General features: G+C 49.5%; 1 protein-coding gene across 2 annotated transcripts in view; it reads left to right on the plus strand.

Annotated features, from left to right (window-relative positions):
* LMX1A (LIM homeobox transcription factor 1 alpha) overlaps nt 1-21852 on the plus strand; it is a 160189-nt gene that overhangs the window by 91608 nt on the left and 46729 nt on the right. For both annotated transcript variants that reach the window (XM_040460940.1, XM_040460939.1), the window contains exon 4: nt 18924-19156. In XM_040460940.1, the coding sequence (XP_040316874.1) occupies nt 18924-19156 (233 nt within the window). The remainder of the gene's footprint in view (nt 1-18923; nt 19157-21852) is intronic.

Genomic DNA, 21852 nt, shown 5'->3' on the forward strand with positions numbered 1-21852 from the left:
TTCTAGTGTGGGGATGGAAATTCAGAGCTGTATACAACAGGCCTTTTAGGAACTGGTGCTCAGCAGGATGCTTCCAAGTAGACCTGCTCTCAGCACTGGGATAGCTAAAGCCCTCTGGAGGCAATCCCCCAGTAAGGAGTCTAGACTCGGTATCTTGGCCTCTGTTGTCTTGAGCCCTCCAGAGGGCTGAAGTGTGCTTAGCGAGATAATGGAATAAATGATGAAACAGGAAATTGTGACCTCTGGGTAGCTCTTGGTGAGCCTCCAGTGGCTTAGCCGAAGATGAGGTAATGAGCCCAGACCCTTGAAGAAGGCACATGCTCAAGCTGTTGGGATTTCTCTCTGTCCTGTTCCTCGACTCTGGGTCTAGTACATAGAAAGGACAGCTCTTCTTATGGGGATTACTGTTGCCTGTTATATGGTCTTTGCAGGCGCGTGCAGAAACTCGTAAAAATGTGAAGCGTGTCGAGACAAGCAAAGCCAGGTTGTGTGGGTAACCATGGACTGTTTGACAAACTACTTTTAGAGATATCCCCTCACTTGCTGTTGATGACTGGTTGATGTGGGTATTGCCCCATTTTCCAGGCTCACGGAGGTTAATTAGGGTGGCTGAGGTCCCACGGCTAATGAACAGTAGATTAGGGTCTTGAATTCAGGCCTTACCATGCTGCCTCCACTGCAGTGTCATCGCCCCTTAAATGATACTATAAAAAGACGTTTTCACATACCTTCCAGCTTGCTTCCTATTTGTACCTGGTGGCACATGTGGGAACATTTACTCACCTTCCTACCAAGACACTAACCACCTCTCTCAGCACCATACCCAAGGCCTCAGTATTTTTGCATGTTGTGCAAGGGGCAGAGCTCAACCAGTAACTCTGCTCGCTGCTGAACCAGCCGCTCTCCTACTCAATGACGGTAGCTTTGATGGTAGCCCAGGAACATCACAAGAAGGATAAATGGGAGGCAAAGGAAAATTATTTGGATCGAATATCAGTGCTGTGGTTTTGCGATGTCTTGACTTGAGTGTGGCTTCTCATCACTAGATCAGATAATCCACAGTGGTCCAGACATAGGCTCCTTCCTGTACACCTTCCTGTGAATTTTCCCTACTGGATCGGGGAGGCTTATCCTGCCCTTGATTAAGGCCCAGGACCGCTCCGCGTGTGCCCCGGATGCCGTGGGCTCCCCGCTCATGTTCTTGTTGGGTCGCTCCAACCCCCAGCACTTCTACCCACATCTCACCTGCGTCCTAATGATTCCTCTCCCACCACATCGTTTGTATCCGCACCCATTCCAGAATTACTCCCGTTAAAGCAGTCCTTTGACCTGCTAACCCCCTCTGCCTAGCATTGCAGCGGCCTGTGCTTGTCACAAAACTCTTAGAAAGAGCTGTTTACTCTTGTGTCTCCACCCACGTCCTTCCACTTTACCATGGCTTTTCCAGCCATCCACCCTTGTGTACGTCTGCACGGCCGAGGCTAATGGGCAGGGCTCTGTCCTCATCTTGCTGGATCTTGTTTGTTGGATTTCATCAAGCATCAAACGTGGCTTCCCTTCTGTGTTCCTCTTTGTTCTCCTCTCTCCCTGGTCACTTCTCACTCTCTGTCTTACCTGGAGTGTTTCAGTAACTTCCTAACTGGCTTTTATCCTGCCCTTTTTCTCCCCACAGGTAGCTCTCAACCCAGCAGTGATAGCAATCCCATTACAACTTCACCCTAGGAATATACCCAAAGGGATTGGAAACAGGAACTGATAAGTTCATGGACACACATGTTCGTAGTGGCACCATTGCCAATAGCCAAAGGGCGGATACAGCCCAACCATCCATTAGTAGATGAATGGATAAATAAAATGTGGTATATCCATGCAGTGGGGTATTACTCAGCCACAAAAAAGGAATGGAGTATTGATGCTTGCCACAATGTGGGTGGTCTAGAAAACATGATGCTGGGGCACCTGGGTGGCCCAGTCGGTTAAGCATCTGACTCTTGATTTCAGCTCAGGTCATGATCTCACAGTCTGGGAGTTCAACTCCTGTGTCAGGCTCAGCACTGACAGGGTGGAGCCTGCTTGGGATTCTCTCTCTCCCCGTCTCTGCCCCTTTCCCTCTCACGTGCTCTCCGTCTCTCTAAAAATAAATAAACTTAAAAAAAAAAAACATTATGCTAAGTAAAAGAAGCCAGACACGAGAGATCTCCTAGTATAATGATTTCATTTACGTGTAATACCCAGAATAAGTATATCAGTAGACACTGAAAACAGGTTGGTGTTTACCCACATTTGCGGGGTTGGGGGGTGGGGAGAATGGAGAAGAAACTGCTTAATGTGTAGGGGTTTTATCTTGGAGTGATGGAAATGTTTCAGAACCAGAGAGAGGTGGTGGTTGTACAACACTGCGGATATATTGAATACCCCTGAATTGTTCCCTTTGAAATATGTACTGTTCATTTTACCTCAATATAAAAGCCCAAAAACCCCTCATCCAGCATGTCACTTGTCTGCAAACACCGTCCACTGGCTTCTAGAGGAAAAGTCAAAGTCCCCGCTGTCATGTGCAAGGACTTCTCTGGTCGATCCGGCCTCTCCCCCATGACTTCCCCAATTGCAGCCCTTACCACTTTTCCCTTTGCCCCCTCTGCCCAGCTGCACTGGCCTCGGTGCTGTTTCCCAGCATGCTAGCTGTGCTTCTTACCCCAGGGCCTCTGCACCTGCTGTTCTTTCTACCTGGAATGCTATTCCAGCACCCGGTGGCAAGGCTCACTCCTTACCGGCCCCTTCAGTTCTTTGCTCAGTGAAAGTTACAAGTCCCCACCCCTAGCCCTTCCCATCCTCTTTTACGCCTGCATTTTTACTCCTTGCACTCATCTGACATTTTATTTGGTGCCGTTTGTTTTCCATCAGGGGGAAACTCCAGGAGCTGGGATTTCGCCTGGGATAGTCACTGTTACATTCCTAGCACCTGGAACTGAGCCTCGATAGTGGCGGGTAGAATAGTGGTCACTTAACAAATGATTGTCACTGGTTCTGTATGAATAAAACCCGTTCCTTAAACGATCTATAATCCGGGTTTCCCCGCTTTCTTCCCATTATGTGCTAGTTATAAGGGCCCTCTGCCTCTTTGTGAGGGATGCTGCGAAATTCATAACCTTTCCCCCCAAGTTAGTAGGTCAAGACCTTTAAGTTGCTTGCTAGTTGGTGAAAATGCAGTGTGGCCTGTGTCTACCTTCATTTTGTCTGTCTCATGACTGCAGTTTGGGGGGGGGGCGGTGTGCAGAGAACATTTTTCTTCATGGATGTACTGACCTATTCTGGAAGGAATTCGGTGCCTGACTGTAGCCGAGATAGCAGTACGTTTCAGGGAGGGTAACAGTTACCGCGCTGTCTTTCAGCGTGGCTCTCTTGGTGAGGTTGGATGGAGATTGATGCCGGTGCATGTGGTTCTTCACGGTGAGGGAGTGTGCAGGGCTCAGAGAGCCACTCAGGTTTCAGTGCCTTTGCCGGAGAAGTCTCTTCTTCCTGGCGGACGGGGGCAGGGTCTGCAAGCCTCTTGAGAGGTAGCTTCACGAAAGCTCCTTTGCCAAAAGATAACAACCAGCCCCTGCCTTTGTGCCTAGTTGTAAGTAATCTGCCTGACACCCAGGGACGAAGGCAGGCATTTCTCTTAGATCTGGTGAAAGGAACAGGTCTTTAACTTCCCAATTGCTCTTAAAAGTGTAACTGGGCACCTGGAGGTCTCCGAGAAGCAGGGTGAGATCATTCTCCCGCTGGTCCCGCCTTATAGATCGGAGAGCTCACCTTCCTGGGCGGAGCAGACGTTCCTAAAAGCTCATGCTGTCTTCAAGACACTGGCTTGGGGACACCCTGGTCTGTCATCATTTATTCCCCATTCCCATGGTGGGGAGGGGTTGTTGCAAATTACTATTATTTTCTTTAACTTCTGGCTGTAGTGTGCGATGAAACCAAACTTCCTCTCCAACCTAAGGGTGCGTGTGTGTGCGCGTGTGCATGGGGGCGTGCATGTGTCCTCGGGGGGGGGGGGGCGCGCACACTCACATCTGTACACATAACTCGTCACTGTGATTCCAAACCAGGAATCCTGTTTCACAGAGATTTTTGTGGCTCTCTAGCTCCTCAGGTCTGTCCCTGCTCTCTAATCCCCTGAGTGGAGCTGGATGTGGGGAGCAGAGGCATATGAAAGGCATCCAAGATGAAAATTCTATCCTAGGCTTGCACATGAATGTTGTGGTTGAGGTGGGGGTGTCTGCTGGCTTGCTATCGTTCCTCCAGCATTTTCCACTTCTACCCAGCTCCCATTTGCTTGTTTGCACGCAAATTCCAAGGTTGATGCTCTCCTGGTTTAGAGCCAGCCTGGGACACTGATTTCAGAGCCTCGGCTCTCCTTAAGAAGTGGTGGTGGGTGGGGTGGCTCAGTCGGTGAAGCGTCCGACTTCGGCTCAGGTCATGATCTCACAGTTTGTGGATTCGAGCCCCGCGCCGGGCTCTGCGCTGACAGCTTGGAGCCTGGAACCTGCTTCGGATCCTGTGCCTCTCTCTCTCTCTGAACCTCCCCCACCCATGCGCTCTCTCTCTCTCTCTCTCTCTCTCTCTCTCTCAAAAATAAACAAACATTAAAAAAATAATAAGTGGTGGGCAATTTCTGGCCTTTGCTTCCTAGGTAAAATATTTCAATATAGTTGATAAATTCAGTCGTCCTGTTCTAACTTACCAGGAGCTTGGGTTGACAATCGTGGTGGTATTGCCTTGTAGTCATATAGAACTTTTAATTTGCAAAAAACAGTACTCGCCTACCATTCAATTAGGACAGCCCTCAGAGTTAGCTTAGGCAGTGATATAGTGGATCTTTGGTGGGTTTGGGCACAGACAGACTTGATTTGAATCCTGGCTTTCCCAGTTACTAGCTGTGTAAAGTTGAACACACTACTTAGACCTTCACGAGCCTCTGTTTTCTCATCTGTAAAATGGGAGTAAGTTTTGACAGATGAGTGACACAATCTAATGTAGTTCTTAGATCACCCTGCACTGAAGCTGTATGGAAGACGAATTTTGCAGGTGGCAAGAGGAAGCCGGTGGTCCGTTGGGAGGCTGTTAAGGTGATCCCGGAAAGATATGGCGGGAGCATGGCCCACAGCAGAAGCAGTGGAGATAATGAGAAACGACCAGATTTTTTAACAAATGTTAATTTATTTATTTTGAGAGAGTGTGAGCAGGGGAGGGGCAGAGAGAGAAAGGAAAGAGGGAATCCCAGGTAGGCTCCACACTGTCAATGCAGAGCCCGATGTGGGGCTCGATCTCACGAACCAGACCATGAGATCATGACCTGCGCTGAAATCAAGAGTTGGATGCTTAACCAATGGAGCCGCCCAGATGCTCCCAAGACGTGATCAGATTCTGGTTCTATTTTGAGGATGGAGCAGAAATGTCTCGTTGACGGTTATGATTCTGAGATGTCTGCTGGGAGCAACAAGAAAGGTAGGGGTGCCATCCATCAACAGAAAAGGGGAGATTGTGATTGATTGGAGCAGATCTGAACCAGCACGAGGTGTCAGGGAGTGAAGATCAAGAACTCTATCTTGGTTTTATTAAGTTTGAGATTTTGATTAGACAGCCAAGTGAAGATATTGAGTAGGTAGTTGGATATGCAAGTTAGATTTGGGAAGGAGATCTGGGATCTCCTGAAGAGATAGAAACTTCAAAGTCATTTAGCACATACATGGTATTTCAAGTACTGAGACTGGATAAGCTCTCCAAGAGTAGTGAGACTAGAGAACATGAAACGCTTCAAGGTGAGGGAGAGGAGACCAAGGAGGGGTGACTAGTGAGAAAGGAGGAAAACCAGGAGAGCGAGGGATCCTGGAAACCCAGTGGTCACGATGTCAGATGCTGCTGATGGGCGCAGGCTGATGGGGACTGAGCGACATGGAGGTCATGAGTGGCCTTCCCGAGAAAGTTTTGTGGGAAGGAGTTGGGCAAGTGCCTGACTCCATTGGCCTTAAAGGAGACCAGGAGAGGAACTGGAGATAGAAAACAGAAGTGATTTCTTTTTGGATTTTTTTACAAAGGCTATCAAATAAATGGAAAGTGGGATCAAAAAGAAGGGTATTTTTTTTTTTCTCCGCATGGGAGAAATAAGGAAAAGTCATGTAAAAAAATTTATAAGAGGAAGAATAAATGATGTTGCTTTTGAGTAAGCGGTAAGTGCTGACTGAAGTCTAGATCCTGGATGGAGAAGTTGCCCCGGGTAGGAGTACAGGAGGCACTAGACCTTGATGGCAAGGGAAAGTCCTTCCTATAACTGCATCCTGACTACAGCGCGTTAAATAGTTAAAGACTTTCATTTTTCTCACCTATGAGAAGTCAAAAAGGCCAAGTGCAACCGCTCAAGAAGGTTTTCAAGGATTCAGGCTTTTCTCCTTCTGCGATGCATCCTTAACAGGTGACTTTCACTTTCTTAATACGGAGATGGCTGTTTCACCTCCAGGTGTTACATTTTAATTCCTGGTAGAAAGAAGGGAAAAGGTAAAGAGCAACACAATGTATGTACTGGCCGAGTCTGTGTCATTTTACCCCAAACTTCCTGCTCCTGTCCTTACCCTTAGTGCAATCCCATGTGCTGCCCCCCTCTGGCCACTCTTAGCTGCAAGGGAATCTGGCAGGTGAGATTTTCAACTGGGGGCCCAGCCGCCTAAATTTTGGTTATAGGAGGCAGAACACGGAAGGTCATGGTTTCTTTCAGTTTAAGAAGTTTTTCTAACTGATTTTTTTATTGTTTAAGAATGTAGTAAAAAACGTATGAAAATTTACCATCTTAACCATTTTTTTTTTAAATTTTTAGAGAGAGAGCATGAGCAGGGGAGAGGGGCAGAGGGAAAGAGAGAGAGAATCTTAAGCAGGCTCCACGCTCAGCATGGAGCTCGACACGGTACTTGATCCCATGACCCTGGGATGATGACCTTAGCTGAAATCACGAGTTGAACGCTTGACTGAATGAGCCACCCGGGCACCCCGCTGTCTTGACCATTTAAAAAAAATTTTTTTTAATGTTTATTTTTGAGAGAGATACAGAGAGTGAGCAGGGCAGAGAGAGACAGAGAAAGAGACAGAGACAGAGAGACAGACACAGAATCGGAAGCAGGCTCCAGGCTCTGAGCTGTCAGCACAGAGCCCGACGTGGGGCTCGAACTCATGAATCATGAGATCGTGACCTGAATGGAAGCTGGACACTCAATTGATTGAGCCACCCAGGGACCCCGCCTTCTTAACCATTTTTAAGGGCACATTTCAGTGGCATTAAGTACATTCACATTATTGACCACCATGTGTCCACAGAACTTTTTATGCTGCAAAGCCGAAACTCTACCCACTAATTAACAGCTCCCAGTTCCCTTCTTCTCCCAACCCTTGGCAAACACCGTTCTACTTTCTGTCTCCAGGAATTTGGCTTTTCAAGTTACCTCCTACAAGTGGAATCCTATGGTATTTGCCCTTTTATAAGAGGCTTATTTTTATTGTGGTGTAGCATGAGCCAGAATTTCCTTCCTTTTTGAGACTGAATAATGTTCCATTCCAATATATTCCAGTGTAGATGCCACATTACATTTATCCAGTCATCTGTTGATGGGCACTGGACTTTCCTTTATTTTTTGGCTGTTGTCAGTAATGCAGCTGTGAACGTGAGTATACAGACATCCCTTTGAGTACTTACCTTCAATTCTTTGGGGTATATACCTAGAAGTTGATTTGCTGGATGATACGGTAATTCTATTTTTAAATTGTTGAGGAACTCCCGTATTGTTTTCTATAGCCAACAGTGCGTAAGCGTTCCAGTCTCTCTACATTTTTGCCAAACTTGTTATTTTCTGTTGTTTTTTTGTTGTTGTTTATTTTATTTTTTTTGTTTTATTTTTTTGTTCGTTTTGATAGTAGCCGTCCTAATTGGTTGGGGTGTCTTCTGGTTTTCAATGGATGGCGAGAGACTTGAAATGGATGGGGAGAGTTGAGAAGGGTAAAAATACGAATAAGAGGTCAGAACAGTCTCACTTCCGCTGGGTCCGACATCACAAACCTTTCTGGGGCTCTCAGTACACCCCGGCCCTAACAGGAAGGGGAAGGCAACACGATTTAATGACAAAGAGGTTGTATTGGAAGTTCAGGACACCTGACTTTTTTTTACTCGAGCCTCCACCCCTGCTGGGTTTGGGGAGTATACACAGCATGCTGTTTACCAGTTTACCTTCTCTGTGAGGAGGATAATAAAATCCAACTCCCTTCTTCTCACTTCTGTCAGAGCTGAGATGTCACACAAGATCGCACATGCTTTGAGATCTGTGAACCGAAGGCATTCTGGAGCTTTAGACTATCCAGAGATAATTTCCGTCCCTGATATGGAAAGGGAAAGTCCCACATGGCAGCTCTTTGTGGCTTCTGTGCCATGGTGGGGCATGTTTTCTTCCGTTTGTTAGTCAACGTGTGTCTTTTCCTGTCGGCCCTGGAAGACGGGATGATCCCTGAGAACAGGTGTTGAACATGAGAAGAAAGAGCACAGTAACAACTGTCAATGTTTTGAACGCTGTCTTGTGCTAGAGGATGATTGAGGGACATCATCATTGGTCTTCAGAATACTGGAGTATTCAACATTGGGCTCCGTTGATTCAGTAAGGAGCTCTTGGGTTGTGACAGGATGTCTTTTTTTTTTTTTTTTTTGGATGTATAACACAGCGGTAATAATGAAAAGTGATGGTGACAAAAGCGAACGGAATCCATAGAGAGCTCCGTGTTGCCCCCTGCTGGGATCTCAGAATCTTTCCCGTCAAAACATCATCAATAATGCCCTTGTCCTTCATACTTTTCTCTCGCTCGCTCGCTCTCTCTCTCTCATAGAGCCCAGGAAGCACACGGTCTTTGTAAGAGTATACGTTGTATTGGCCACGTGCCATCCAGACAAGCCAAAAATTGTGGAACAATAGGAATCTGTGCCCGGACTATCAGCTAAAAATACCCCATTCCCTCTGCTCTGTTGTTTCCTGCGTATGTTTAAGAGTGTCCCAGGAGGCTGATGAGGATGAAGGGAAAGGAGAACTGACAATTTCCAAGGAAACCGAACCTTTAACTCCCTAAAAGGGAAACATATATTTTCTGTAGGTCTGTTTTCTGTTTGTTGCCATTTTTGCATGCCTGTGTGACAATATGGAAAGTCTGTAATATGAGTTGTGCCACCTTGGCTTGGACTATTGGAATCCGTGCTTTTACCACAGTCTTTTGCTTTATGGTCTGACTCGTAGACTGCATTCCAGGGTTTGGTAAAGAAGAGGGGAAGGAAAAGAAAGAGCTCCTAAGCAGCAGACCACTGTCTCACACACATTTTCCACACGTTCAGCTGGTTAGGGTACTGCTTAAGGGCTGGAGGAACACATTTCCATCCCTAGTTGGGCCATACGTAACCTCTTCTATTTCTTGATCACTGACCGAGCCTCAGGCTCTGGATGGTTTTCTCAGTAATCTCAGCTTTCTCTGTGATTTGTGGTAGGTCATTGATCCTTCCTTGGCGTTGGTTGCTTTCCATTTATAAAGTGAGGGAGGCGTTGGCTGATCTTTTGGGGGGAGGATTTCACAGTTAGGGGGGCAAGGCAAAAATAAAGATGTCTCAATGCGGGTCCACACAGTGATCAGCAGCCTCAGTAAGAAGCAGTCATCTGAGAGCTAAAATGATAACGGGGCAAGGGTCTGTCCCAAATATTTGCGAGATAATGTCAGCATTAATTAAATAGCAACTGTTCACTGTGGTTGGTTAAACACGGAGCTGCCGACTTCCTGAACATATGCTGGGTGTTAGGCAATGAAAGTGGGTGTTGGTCAACACTGGTTGGCTGATGTCAATATTTACCTTGAGTTAGGGTTGACCATAGCCATAGTTGCCTGAATGAAATTCACAGTTTCCTCTCGAGTATTTGCCCTTTCATATTTGTCTGTTGGTCCATTCTCCAATAGCATATGAAAGACTTGTTAAATTTTGATTTACTTTGTCATACTAACAAAGAACAAAGCCTTGAGATACACATGAAGTTCTATTTTTGGCTCAGTCAGCTGTCTTGAAATAAATGATCTTATCCAGATATTTGCATGGGCAGATTTGGTGAATTTGCTTTCAATAAGGGGAGGTCACAGTTTCTACTTATTGAGAGCGGCCAGTATTGTCCGATACCTCAAATACGTTGTCTTGTTTAATTTCCAGAACATCTTGTAAGATAGTTATGATCTCATTTATAGATAAGGAAGCGGAGGCCCCAAGAGAGTCTATAACTCACTCAAATTCTCAAAGGCAGAACCAGGATTTGAATCCAGGGTCTATCAGACTTCAGACGCCATGCCGTGATCATTTGGTCTTCCTGACTCTGGAATGGACGCTTTGTAAGGACCAGGAAAGTACTTAGGCCACCATTTCGAGATGGAAGCTGCCCATTGCCAGCAGTATTTTCGATAGGCGATGAGCCACGTATGTTACCCTGTGCTTCTCGGTGAGCCCAGCGCCTCCAGGACGTGCAGACGTCGTACTTAGCGGTTCTCATCCCATTGTATGGTCCTCCTCACTGCTCCCCAGGAGCCCCAAGGAGACAGAGACTCTGATTGGCTCTGCCCGCCACTTATTGTTTTCCATTTTCTCCCCACTGCAGAGCCTTGAGACTGTCTCCTATAGAAGATTCTGCCACTTCTATTGTCCTCGCAGACTTTCCCACCGCCCCAGGACCACAGGCTCAGTTGCTCATTGTGGTGGTGTTGGCTCAGCCTCAAGGACAGAGACCTTGAGCCAGCCGACAAGGTTGCTTCTGTCACTACTTCTAAGGCCACAAGCCATGCTTTTGCTTCCCAATACTTTTGAATTCTCTTCTCTCACCACTTCTCCTTCAGTTTAGCCACATGGTCTCCCAGACTCCCAGCAGCAGATTTCCCCGACAGACAGTTTTGGCTTATGGCCAATCCCTGTCTCTGTGCCTGGATGACCTCAGTTACCAAGTCAACATGGCACTTAATGAGTGCTGCTATGCTGCCCCCTGGTGGAGAGGGTGGAAACAGTGACGCACAGATGACGGCCTTCTTGTTCAGGAGCCACGCAAAGACCCTCTCCTGCTTTCTCAACCGAAGGTTCGCGTACCTGATTAAAACTAGATTTGGTAGTGCCCGTGGAAAAGCAGCATGGTCGGTAGTTGCCAGCTGTCCAAGGTGAAAAGCAGCTCTGCTTTCTTATGTCGCCAAAGACGTACACAACCAGTTGGCCTCTAGTGAGAACCGGGGGTTTTCCGTATATTTATTTTCTCTGCCATCCTTCCACTTAATTGTCTATGGTGTGGAAGCTTTGAGAAGCTCCCTGTGAGGTGTGCAGACCTCTGGGTCAAGGCTAATGAAGATCTCGGTCTTTCCAAACACACCCTTTGTTCCGGAACCTTCTGGAGTGTCATAATGGGGGCTTCTCCTTGTATTCTTGCTCAATCCTCATGGACCTCAGGGCCAGGGATAGCTCTCGGTTTGCATGAGGCTGCCATATTTCACGGTATTGCTGTACGTGGGAAGTTGTATCATCAGCCTCAGGGTTGATGTGGGGACGACACAGCATCTAGTGTCTGGGGTCTAGAGGATGATGGAGCAGTGGGCAGGGGGGATGGGTGAGAGAGATTGGAGGAAGCCATGGGTATTCATGGGTGAAAAAGTCAGGTATACTGGGAAGAAAATGAAGCCTCAGTCAGCCTCCTGTTTTTTACCTTGATAGAGCAAGAAGGCATTTCATCTAACCACATGCCAGGGCTGTTAGGTGAATCCAGACAAATCCCGTGTGGACAGGCTGCGTGCAAACCCTGGCCCGAGGCCCCTTCAGCAGGTAGGAACTCAGTCCCTGGCTCCACAGGGCTGACCCCCGAGTCCACAGCCAGAAAGCCGATCCTCTGACATTCTTGCATTGTTCGTGGCCTTGGTCCTGAACTATTTGCTCTAATCCTTCTCTCTCCACACTCCTTTCTCTGATCCTGATTCTCCTGGTCTCTAACACTGTGATTCCTCATTTTTAAAAAAAAAAAAAAAAACGGATTTCTCTCTCCTATCCATATTCCATTCTTTTTCTCCATCATCATCATTACACCATTGTAATAGTTACCATTTTATTGAGGATTTACTATAGTGTCAAGCACTATGCTAAGCAGTCTCAGTGCATTCGTTCAATTCATTCTGCTTGGGACTCTGTGAGACAGGTGCTTTTATTATTCCCACTTTATTAGATAGTAAAAAAACAAAACAAAACAAACAAAAAAAAAACCAATGCCACCATCGCCTGGCCAAGATCACACGGCTAATAAGTGGTGAAGTAGGGACTTGGACCTAAGTTTATTTGGTTACATCATTTTGCCTCCTTACCCTGTTTCCACAACGCAGTCTGTGGCTGGGCTTCCTTGGGTCTTCCTGGGTCCAACCCCATTGGCCTACATTTTTGTCTATACCCTGAAAATAGTGACCCCCCCCGCCCCCGCCAGGTTCCCTAGCAAATGGGGTTCCAGCAGGAATGATCTCATCTTGGAATCAGCGTAGACCTTGCATGCTGGTGTTGGGTCAGAGAGGGTCTCCCAGACATTGCGTGTTCTTAACCTAAATCTGTGGAGGACAGACCCCTTTCAGGGATCCCTTCAGGTACTTTGGGGCCCAAGGGCTGAGTGGCCTGAAGGAATCAACTTGGTGCCTGACCCCTGCCTTTCTTCTACATCCCCTGGCAGCATCTCAGGACCGAGTCATGGGTCCCGGGACCTAGCCATCTCGGCTGCCTGATCTTTTTATTCATTTCTCCTGTGAAAAAAGTGCCAGAGAGGTTATCAGAGAAAAATGGGAGAAGGGGCCTATGAATCACACACCTCAGAGTCTCTCTCCTGGGGAAGAGAAGCATCATGAACGAGGCTGAACTGAAACATGGTGAGACAGCCTTTGAGTTCACAAACTTGTTCTACCTCCTCTAGAACTAGAGTGCCTCACAAGTTCATCGAGGTGCTAGATAGAAGGAATATGGCGGTTGCTGGCACCCGGTGAGTATTGGAGAAAGACTCATTCCCTCTTTTGTCTCTTCCGTGGGCTTCTCTCCTGTTGAAGTAAAATAACTTGGAGGCTGAAATATACATCCTGTGCCTCTTTCCTGGTGGCCTTAGACTTGTTCTCGAGGACATTCTCAGGTGTCACGCCTTCATATGGGCTTTTGAAATGCCCTTGTCTCCTGAGCTGCTGAATAGGGATTCCCAACCCTGTAAAAAAACAAAACAAAACAAACAAAAAACCATGAATTAGAAAAATGGGAATGAATTAAGAAATGACCCAGCCCTAATGGCTTTCAGACATGCCTTCGGGGCAAACTGTTTTCTTCACACAAAATCTTTTCTCGAAATATATTCTAGAAGTCCTTTTTAGAAATCTGTATGTAAAAATGTAGAAAGATAGAAGGAGAGCATTCAAGTGAGCTGTTGGTTTTAGCTGGGGTGTGCACACAGGTATGCGTTTGTGAGTCCCTCCACAATCTCTTTTGGCCTTAGTTTAGGCACACATTGATAATGTATGTAATATATGCACATATATTACATCTGTATAAACCTGTGGATGTGACCGATATGGTTCTGGAAAATATTTTGTTTGGAGAATGACCAGAGCATGGCCGTGTCATGCCAGAACACCTTCTGGAGAGAGGGCTGTGTTGGTGGCCAGGTGTGGCCTCCTCACGAGGAGACACGAGGAATAGACATGCCCCTCTGCAGCCAAGAAAGGGGAAGGACAGTGGCTTTCCTGAGGCCCGTTGGTAGAGGAAGAACCCTCGAGGCCTGGTCTCGCAGTTCCCATCACCCACCTCTCCTCTTCTCCACCGTCATCACAGGCAGCCAGCACAGGGCAGGGAGGCGGGAGTTGGGTTGGGCTTCTCTCCCGGGTCCTGGCCCGCGGCAGTGGGACAGTCCCAGGCCTGTGCTCTGGCCCGCGGCACTGTGAGCAGTGAGCCCCCTGGGTTCACCCCCCACCCCCCGGGCCGCACCGCACTCTTAAGAGACGAAGTCGTGCCCACATCAGGGCAGCTCACGCTGCTAAGGAAGAAGCACTCTCCCAGGACAGGACTCCGGAAACTCCTAAGCATACGTTGCCCCCTTGGGGCAAAAAATATCCCCAATGAGCAAAAGCCGGAGAGGCAGGGTGAATAGGAACGACTAAAACTCGTGCGATCCCTGACGGGTCGCAAAACACTGCACATCCATGTGCTCATACGGTCCTCACTGATCCAGCAACGGGGCCAGGGTGGCCCCACGGACCACCACATCCCCAGTGTCTCCATGCCAAGGGCGTTCACCAGCGGGGGAAGAACGCTGAACGAGGCTTAGTCTCTGGGATGGGCACTACACTGGGGGCTTTTCCGTGAGCTGGAGGGCATTGTTCCCATTTCACAGGTGAGGGCGTTAGACGCAAAGAGGAGATAAGGAATCATTCGGAGGGTTTTCACGGGTAGGAGAGTTCGTAATGGTAGGAAAAGTTGGGAGTTATTATGTCTGCCCAGAAGAGCCGGACGTTTTAGGAAACCTTGTCTAGCTTTCCAAGGGCACAGCCAGCCGGCCAGGCTCTGAACCCAGAGTGAGGTCTCATTAGCATTCAGAGGGGGAAGTGACCGTGGGGGACGCCATCCGGGGCATTGGGAAGAGACAGGCTGTGTTTTAATTACGACCTGGACTTCTGAACAAATCCTTTTCTCTGCTTGTCTGAGCCTTAGAGAAAACAACTTGTGGGAGGTGTGTAGTCGGCAGCTGGGTCCACACTGGTGCCTGTACAGCTGTGTATACATCTGGCACACAGGTGGTGGACTGCATGTGCCTCTTCTCCTTGAATTGCTCTGGGGGTGAGTGGGGGGGGGGAGGGGTAGGCACAAGAGTCAAGGTGGTGAGGTGAGCTTGACTTGGTCTTTTCCCGGAGGGGGAGAGTTGGGTGGAGAGAAGGGAGAGAAACAGGGTTGCCCCCCTCTTCCTGGTCTGTAATCCCCCGCTGACCGTGACCATTTGAGCCCAGACAACTCCAGCCACTCCTGAGTCAACATGGCGGGCTTTCTTTGTTGAGTTCACCCTGACCCTCCCGTCTCCAACGTGGGGGAGATTTTTGGAGCGGGGGCTGAAATTAAGAAGGGCGGAGAACGGGGAGGAGATTAACAGGGTAGAAGTTAGACAAGCACAGATGCTACCACCTGCGGCCGCAGATTCTCAAGTGCTTGTTGACTCCCTGGGAGCGTTTGCCTTGGGTCTGTTTAACAGTTCATTCCAGGGGAAGGGGAGGAGAAGGAGGGCTTTGGGGACAAAGGGCCTTTGACCGGGTCCTGGAAAAGCATTGATGAGTTTGCTCAGGTTGGCAAACAGTGACTCGGGGGACTCGGGGCCAGGGATGAACTGGGTGATTTTCTGCCCCAGGGCATGGCAATCCAGCATGGAGGCAGGGAAGCAACAGCAAATGTTTGAGGGACTGGTGTGGAGAAGGAAAAGAAAGGCGGGGCTGCTGGCATCTGGAATTCTGGTTCTGGGCTGTCGTCAGGGGTAAAGGAGCCACGTCAGCCCCTTGGAAGTTGAGAGGCAGAGGGCAGGCATATCAGGATGGGTGTTTCTAAGGTGCTCTTGATGGCCAAGGGTGGGCGTAGGGGCCGATATGGTGACCCAGGGCCTGGGTTGAGAGACAGTGAGCTCATGCCTTCCTGATCCTGTGCTGTGCTGGAATCAGCTACCGCCTGGCCTCTGTCCTGGGAGGCTGTTCCGTCATGGATTCACCAGAGGCAGCCTCATTCTCTTCCCCAAGCCTTGGCTTCCTTCACCCGAAGAATCTGAATGGCCTCCGTTTTTCTTTCGCCAATCCATATGCAGTGCCTCTTTGGGAACCCCTCCTTCACTTCCTCTCCACCCTCAAAACGATTCCCTTCTTCCAGGAAGCTTCTAAGACAAACATGCAGACTTCACGCCATAAACCAGTATGGCTTCAGAGCTGGGAAGCGATTGATTGTATTACCAACAAACTATGGCTTTATGCCATTCTGTTTTCTGTTCACTGGACATTGCCTTGTACTGTTTGTGTTTTCTGTTTCCCACAGGTAATTCTCTATGGGTAGACATTATTTGATTCTCGTTTGCTTGTTTGCTGTGCTCCACGGGGTTGAGGACCTTGTATAATTTTGTGCCTACAACGGTGACCCACACCTAACAGACACTCCGTGTAGACTTGTTTACACACACGAGTGCTGCCCGGGTGGTGGTTTCTTCCCCTCCCAGTTAAGACAGACAGTGGATGGTGTTAGTGCACGGTAGGTACTTCCGAATGAGGGAGTGAAAAGAAGAGTAGACTGTAAATGAATATCTGAATGAACTTTTGGAATGAATGGGAAAAAAAAAGAAAAGACTGAATGAGTAAGTGAATGTGGGAAAGAACTTTTGTGTTGGGATTGGCCACACTGAAGCCATTTTGGTGGTCGGCCTGTCTATAGAAAAATGCCCTTCAGTTACTTCTGCTTCCTCAGTTGCTGCCGGCACGAGGCCTGTTAGCAGAACACGGTGGCCTCGGCCACCTGGATGTGCTCTGAGTCCGTTGTGTCTTGTCTTCACGGGGGGTGGGGGGAGGGTGGGAGGGGGTCTTGGAGTTTTTATGCCCTCTGGCCATTTTGTCTTCCTGCCACCATCCCCGCCCTACGCCATCTGAACTGTCGGTGTCCTTTGACCTCGCTGGATGTGAGGACAAACAGAGAGATCAGTTTGGAGAGAGATTCTTTTCTCCCTGTTGTGCTAGTACTTAAAAAACAAAACAACTTTATTTTGGAGATACAAAAGTGAGTGGTATAATGCATCAATCCCTGAGATGTTTTCAGGGCATATCATCTCTGTGCTTATGCCAAAGGTGTCGATGAAGGCAATTACGTCATCATGAGGCAGTTTTAAAAAAAGAGAAGAAGAAATAGATCTGCTGTAAATTTTAGTCTGTCCCAGACTGCCCTGAACTGTTACTGGCCTGGGGTGGGGGGACAAAGAAACAAGTGGCTTTTATTGGGACCCGCCGTGTGGCAGTCCCTACGTGAGGCTCTTTGCACAGGTCGTTTTAGGAGAACAAGTTAGATCCATGGGTCAGATCACTCTTATGGAGTCTCCAGCATGTGCAAGAGGTTGTGGGCTATATATTCCATAGGCCTTGTTCTTCAACTACGGGCTGTTGGCAGGAGAAGTTATAAACATAGGAAAATCTCAATGATAAGGCAAGATTAAGATGTTTCAAGTTAGCAGTAGGAAGCAATCCCCGGCAGACTTTTGGAGCTGGAAGGAATTGGCCTAACTCCTTAACGACAGCCAGGAAAAGAGTGCAAAGGTGGGGGGAATGGCCTGCCCATAGTTGTGCTGACGGTTGTAAGCGTAGCTCGTAGATCCAGCCCAGTGGATCTTGCTGCTTTTTGTGTCTTGAAACATCGCCAGGAAACAACTGAGTGACCCGCTCAGACTGTTCATGGCAGGGTGTTCAAAGGAGAGGCAGTTCCTTCACATTGAGGCAGGGGAGGCTGGCTGGACCCAAGACGGTGGTTGGTGCCTTGTCCTGAGGGCGGGTTGGATTCAGTTAGACCAAACAGAGAAGGGCGGGCTTTGCGGGAGGGTGGATTGGTGTAAATGGTGTAAATACGCCCAGAAGCGAATCAGGCACGGTGTGTTTGCAGGAGTGGAGACATCATCGTCATCATCATCCTCCTCCAGCTCTGCCCACCAGGAGCCCGGGAGCTTCCCCGTCTCCAGATTGGGGGTTCTGGTCCCCTCCTCTCTGGTTCCCTGCTGCTGCCGTATCAGTGACCCTTGTCTCTGCTCTACCCTTCGTACTACAAAGAGTTGCTTTTCCTAAACAGGGCTCTTACCGTGTTAAAAATTGCTCAGGGACTCTCCATTGCTTGCCACACGCTGTTCAGCCTGAGCGTGTGAGCGGTCACGACTGGCCTCACCTGTCCCCCAACTCTTGAGCCGCCCCACCTCCAGCCTGCTGGAGCACACCCGGGCACTGTTGCGACTTCAGACCTTCACACAGGGGGTCCCCTCCTCCCCACCCCTTTAGGTCGTCAGCCTGCCAGCCTTCCTGTCTTTCCTTTCACCAAGATGCACTGACCTCATGATAAAAGGCAGCTGACTCTAGGCACCGCCCCCCCCCCCCATCGGATCGTTCTTGTTTCCTCCTCTGTGTCCCGCCGCCGTCATTTAGATGTGTCCTGTCTCTTCCGTTAGCCTGCGCTCATTTCTGAAAGGGATTTTCTTTTATTCATCTCACGTCACTAGTCCCTACTGCTTTGGTTTGGCATAGACAGACACCCCCTTCTGTGGCTTGTTGAAATTAACTGAAATGAAATAAGAACGAAGGCCTGAGAGAGAGCTTCGTTCACCCAACGCCACGCTGGGAAGCCGGGGTGCAGTTTATCCCTCCGAAACCAGATGACGCGGCGGCACGCCCTGGCCGGCTTGCTACAGATTCACGTTCTGGGGCTCCCCCTTTTGCGCACCGATGGGAGCGGGCCCGGACATCTGGGTTACTCCCCAGGGATTCTGGGCAGCTGCCTGGCGCTGTGTGTAGACCACCCTCTGGGAGGACCATGTCCTAGATGACCCCAGTTACACCCTGGGCATTAGCTCAGGCTGTTCCCAGCGCCCCTGCCCCTGCATTTTGTAAGCCTCTGTGCGTCACTCACCTGGATCCCTTGGTTCGGCCTCCTCCGGGAACCCAGCATCTGGATTTCAAGTGTATTTCGTTCCCAAACATCCTCACCCCGGGGCTTGGAGTCTCGGGTGCTGTTGACCTGAGGCCAGCTGGCCCCCATCCGACCTTTCTCAAAGACCCTGCTTCCCTTTCTCCCCTGCTGCCAGGCTGTTTGCTGTCAAATGTGGGGGCTGCTTCGAGGCCATCGCGCCCAATGAGTTCGTCATGCGGGCCCAGAAGAGCGTGTACCACCTGAGCTGCTTCTGCTGCTGTGTCTGTGAGCGGCAGCTCCAGAAGGGCGATGAGTTTGTCCTGAAGGAGGGGCAGCTGCTCTGCAAAGGGGACTATGAGAAGGAGCGGGAGCTACTGAGCCTGGTGAGCCCAGCGGCGTCAGACTCAGGTGAGTGTGGCGCGGGAGGAGGGTGGGGATGCGGGACGCGGGGGGCAGCGGGGCGGGCTGACGGTCTGGTCTGCATTGCTTTTGCCCTAGAGGACCAGCCACCGGGGCAGCCCAGCTCCACGGCAAAGCAGCTCTGTGCATCACAGGCAGTACCTTTGTAAGGTTGGCGTGATCTCTTACTGGTCAGGAATTGCCATGGCGATGCCGTGTAACAAATTAGCCCCAGATTCCACGCGTCACAACTGTAAATGCTTACTCGTGCGTTCCCAAGCCTCTCGGTTAATGGCAGTGACTCTGCTTCAGGCTGAGGGTCTGCAGCTCACCTGGGATCTGCTGAGCTCAGCTCTAGGCGGCAGACCAGGCTCGAGTCCGCTCTGCGTGATTCACGCCGGGCTCCAGGCTTGAGAAGCGGCAGGTCCAGGGCGTGGTCTTCTCTTGCCAATGACAAAAGTGCCAGGGGGCACGCCCGACCCTACCTGTGCCTTTCCGGCCTCCGTTCATACCATATCTGCTAATGGTTCACCAGCTAAAGCAAATTAAAAGCTTAAGCCCAAGGGCGCCCGGGTGGCTCAGCCGGTGAAGCGTCTGACCCTTCATTTCAGCTGAGGTCACAATCTCTCGGTTTGTGGGTTGAAATCCCGCATCGGGCTCCGCAGCTGGCAGTGTGTAGCCTGCTTGGGATTCTCTCTCTCTCTGCCTCTCCCCTGCTCATGCTGTCTCTGTCTCTCTCAAATAAATAAAACACTTTTAAAAACTTAAAAGGCTCGAGCCCGAAGTCCAGGGGAGAAGTACACTACATGCACCTCAGATCCCTCCACAGGTATAGTTATGTGATACTGTTCCAGGGTGTGATGAGTTGGAACCAGTAATGCAGTCTACCATAATCACTGACCTGCTGTAAGCCTCTGTTTCCTCATCTGTCAAGTGGGAAAGCTGGAATCTGTCTGAGGCTCCGTGGGTCACACAGAGAAAGGAACTAGAAAATATCTGTACCACGACCCAACCCCCACCCTTCCTGCCTTGGAAGGGTGTGTGTGTGTGTGTGTGTGTGTGTGTGTGTGTGTGTGTGTGTGTGCGCGCGTGTTGCAGGGGTCGGGGGGAGGGTTGGAGAGGTCCCGAGATTGTATACAGCAGGTTTCAGGAGGCCAGAGAAATTGAACTAAAAGTGTCGAGGCTGAGCACGTGTTTCCCCAGGGCGGCATTTGTCTGGCTTGCCCCCCCACCCCTCCAAATCTCCGAGAGCCGCATGGCCTTACTAAATTCTTGCCGTCTTGCTATCGCTGATCCCAGTGCAATTCCAGTCCCCTCAGCATGGCTGTGACCTCACATCATGCACCTCTTCAGGCTCTCAGGGGGCCTCTGAGACCTCCCACTCTTCATCTGGACTTTGCTGGATTCCAGCACATCAGTGTCTCCAGCACTCACCCCCACACCTTGAATTTTCGTTCCCTCTCTGCCTCTCTCCCGCACTTTGGGGTCTTGCTGGCACATTCTTTCAGCTTCTGTCTTGGGGCTCTTTCACCAAGGAAGACTCTTAATCCCTCGTGCGGGCGAGTTTACCCTTAACTTCTCCTACGGGGCCACGGACCCACTTTATTGCAGTTGCCTGTCTGGCTGTTTGTTGTTCTTGCCAAGTGCTAAGCCCCGGGAGGGACAGCATGTGTCTCTTTTTACCACCGTGTCCCCAGGGCTTAGCACAGGCCCGGAACACTGAGGGTGCTCGATTGAGATCTTTGTGAGGGAAGGAATAAACTCACGAAACAAAAGCACTGTGGCAAGACGCTTGAGTCCACGGGGTGTGGGGACGGCTGGGGGCCTCACCCTGGCTGCACCACGGATAGCGATGTGACTTGGGGCAACTTTCTGAACCTCTCTAAGCCTCAGTTTCCACAGCTGTAAAGTGATAATCATGGCTAACTGACAGTTCATGCACACTAAAAGCCTGCTGTGTGGTAAATGCTGGTCCTTAGCGAACGCCTGCCGGCCTGGGCTCTTCATAGCAGTGTGTTTGCTTCCTGCACCTTCCAGTTGGTTCTTCTCGCCTGGCTCTGCTTGCAGCCTTAAGTAAGCCAACACTAGGACATCCCCACTCCTACTGGGCTTGCCAGTCTTAAGTTTTCCTGGATTTGTTTTCATTTGAAAGCAATTCCTTCTCAGGAACACTGCCACTGACATAATGAGTATCTCATCTGGGCTAATTGGGCCCATTCTAAACCAAGCTTCGTGGCCTCCTCTCGGTATACAAAGGTCAGCTCACCCGGTATTACCCCTTAGGAGTCTTGCTGTGGCCCACCCACTTAGGCCTCCTTCCCGGAATATTGCAAAATCTTCAAATTCCCAAAGGGCTTAGGTGCCATGGTGATTAGAATGCCAGCATGACTTCATAAAGATAGGCACATCCAAAGGGACATACCATTCTTTCTCACATGGAAAGAAATGCTGTGGTCGAGCCTTTCTTGGTACGTGGGGCTTGACGATGAATTTATCCAGTTGGCCCCTGTGTTAAAGACTCACAGATTTTAATTGGCTCCAGACTTAGTACAAGGCATTAAGGTATCGTGTCCCCACCCCACTCCCCACGCGAAGACAAAAAAAAAAAAAGAAGCTGGGTCTGAGCAGCGTTAATAGAAGTATAACTTCCAGGGGCGCCTGGGTGGCTCAGTCGGTTGAGCATCCGACTTCGGCGCAGGTCATGA

The sequence above is a fragment of the Herpailurus yagouaroundi genome, unplaced genomic scaffold (assembly GCF_014898765.1).
Source record: "Herpailurus yagouaroundi ecotype Mexico unplaced genomic scaffold, PumYag 253, whole genome shotgun sequence".
NCBI classification, from domain to species: Eukaryota; Metazoa; Chordata; class Mammalia; order Carnivora; family Felidae; genus Herpailurus; species Herpailurus yagouaroundi.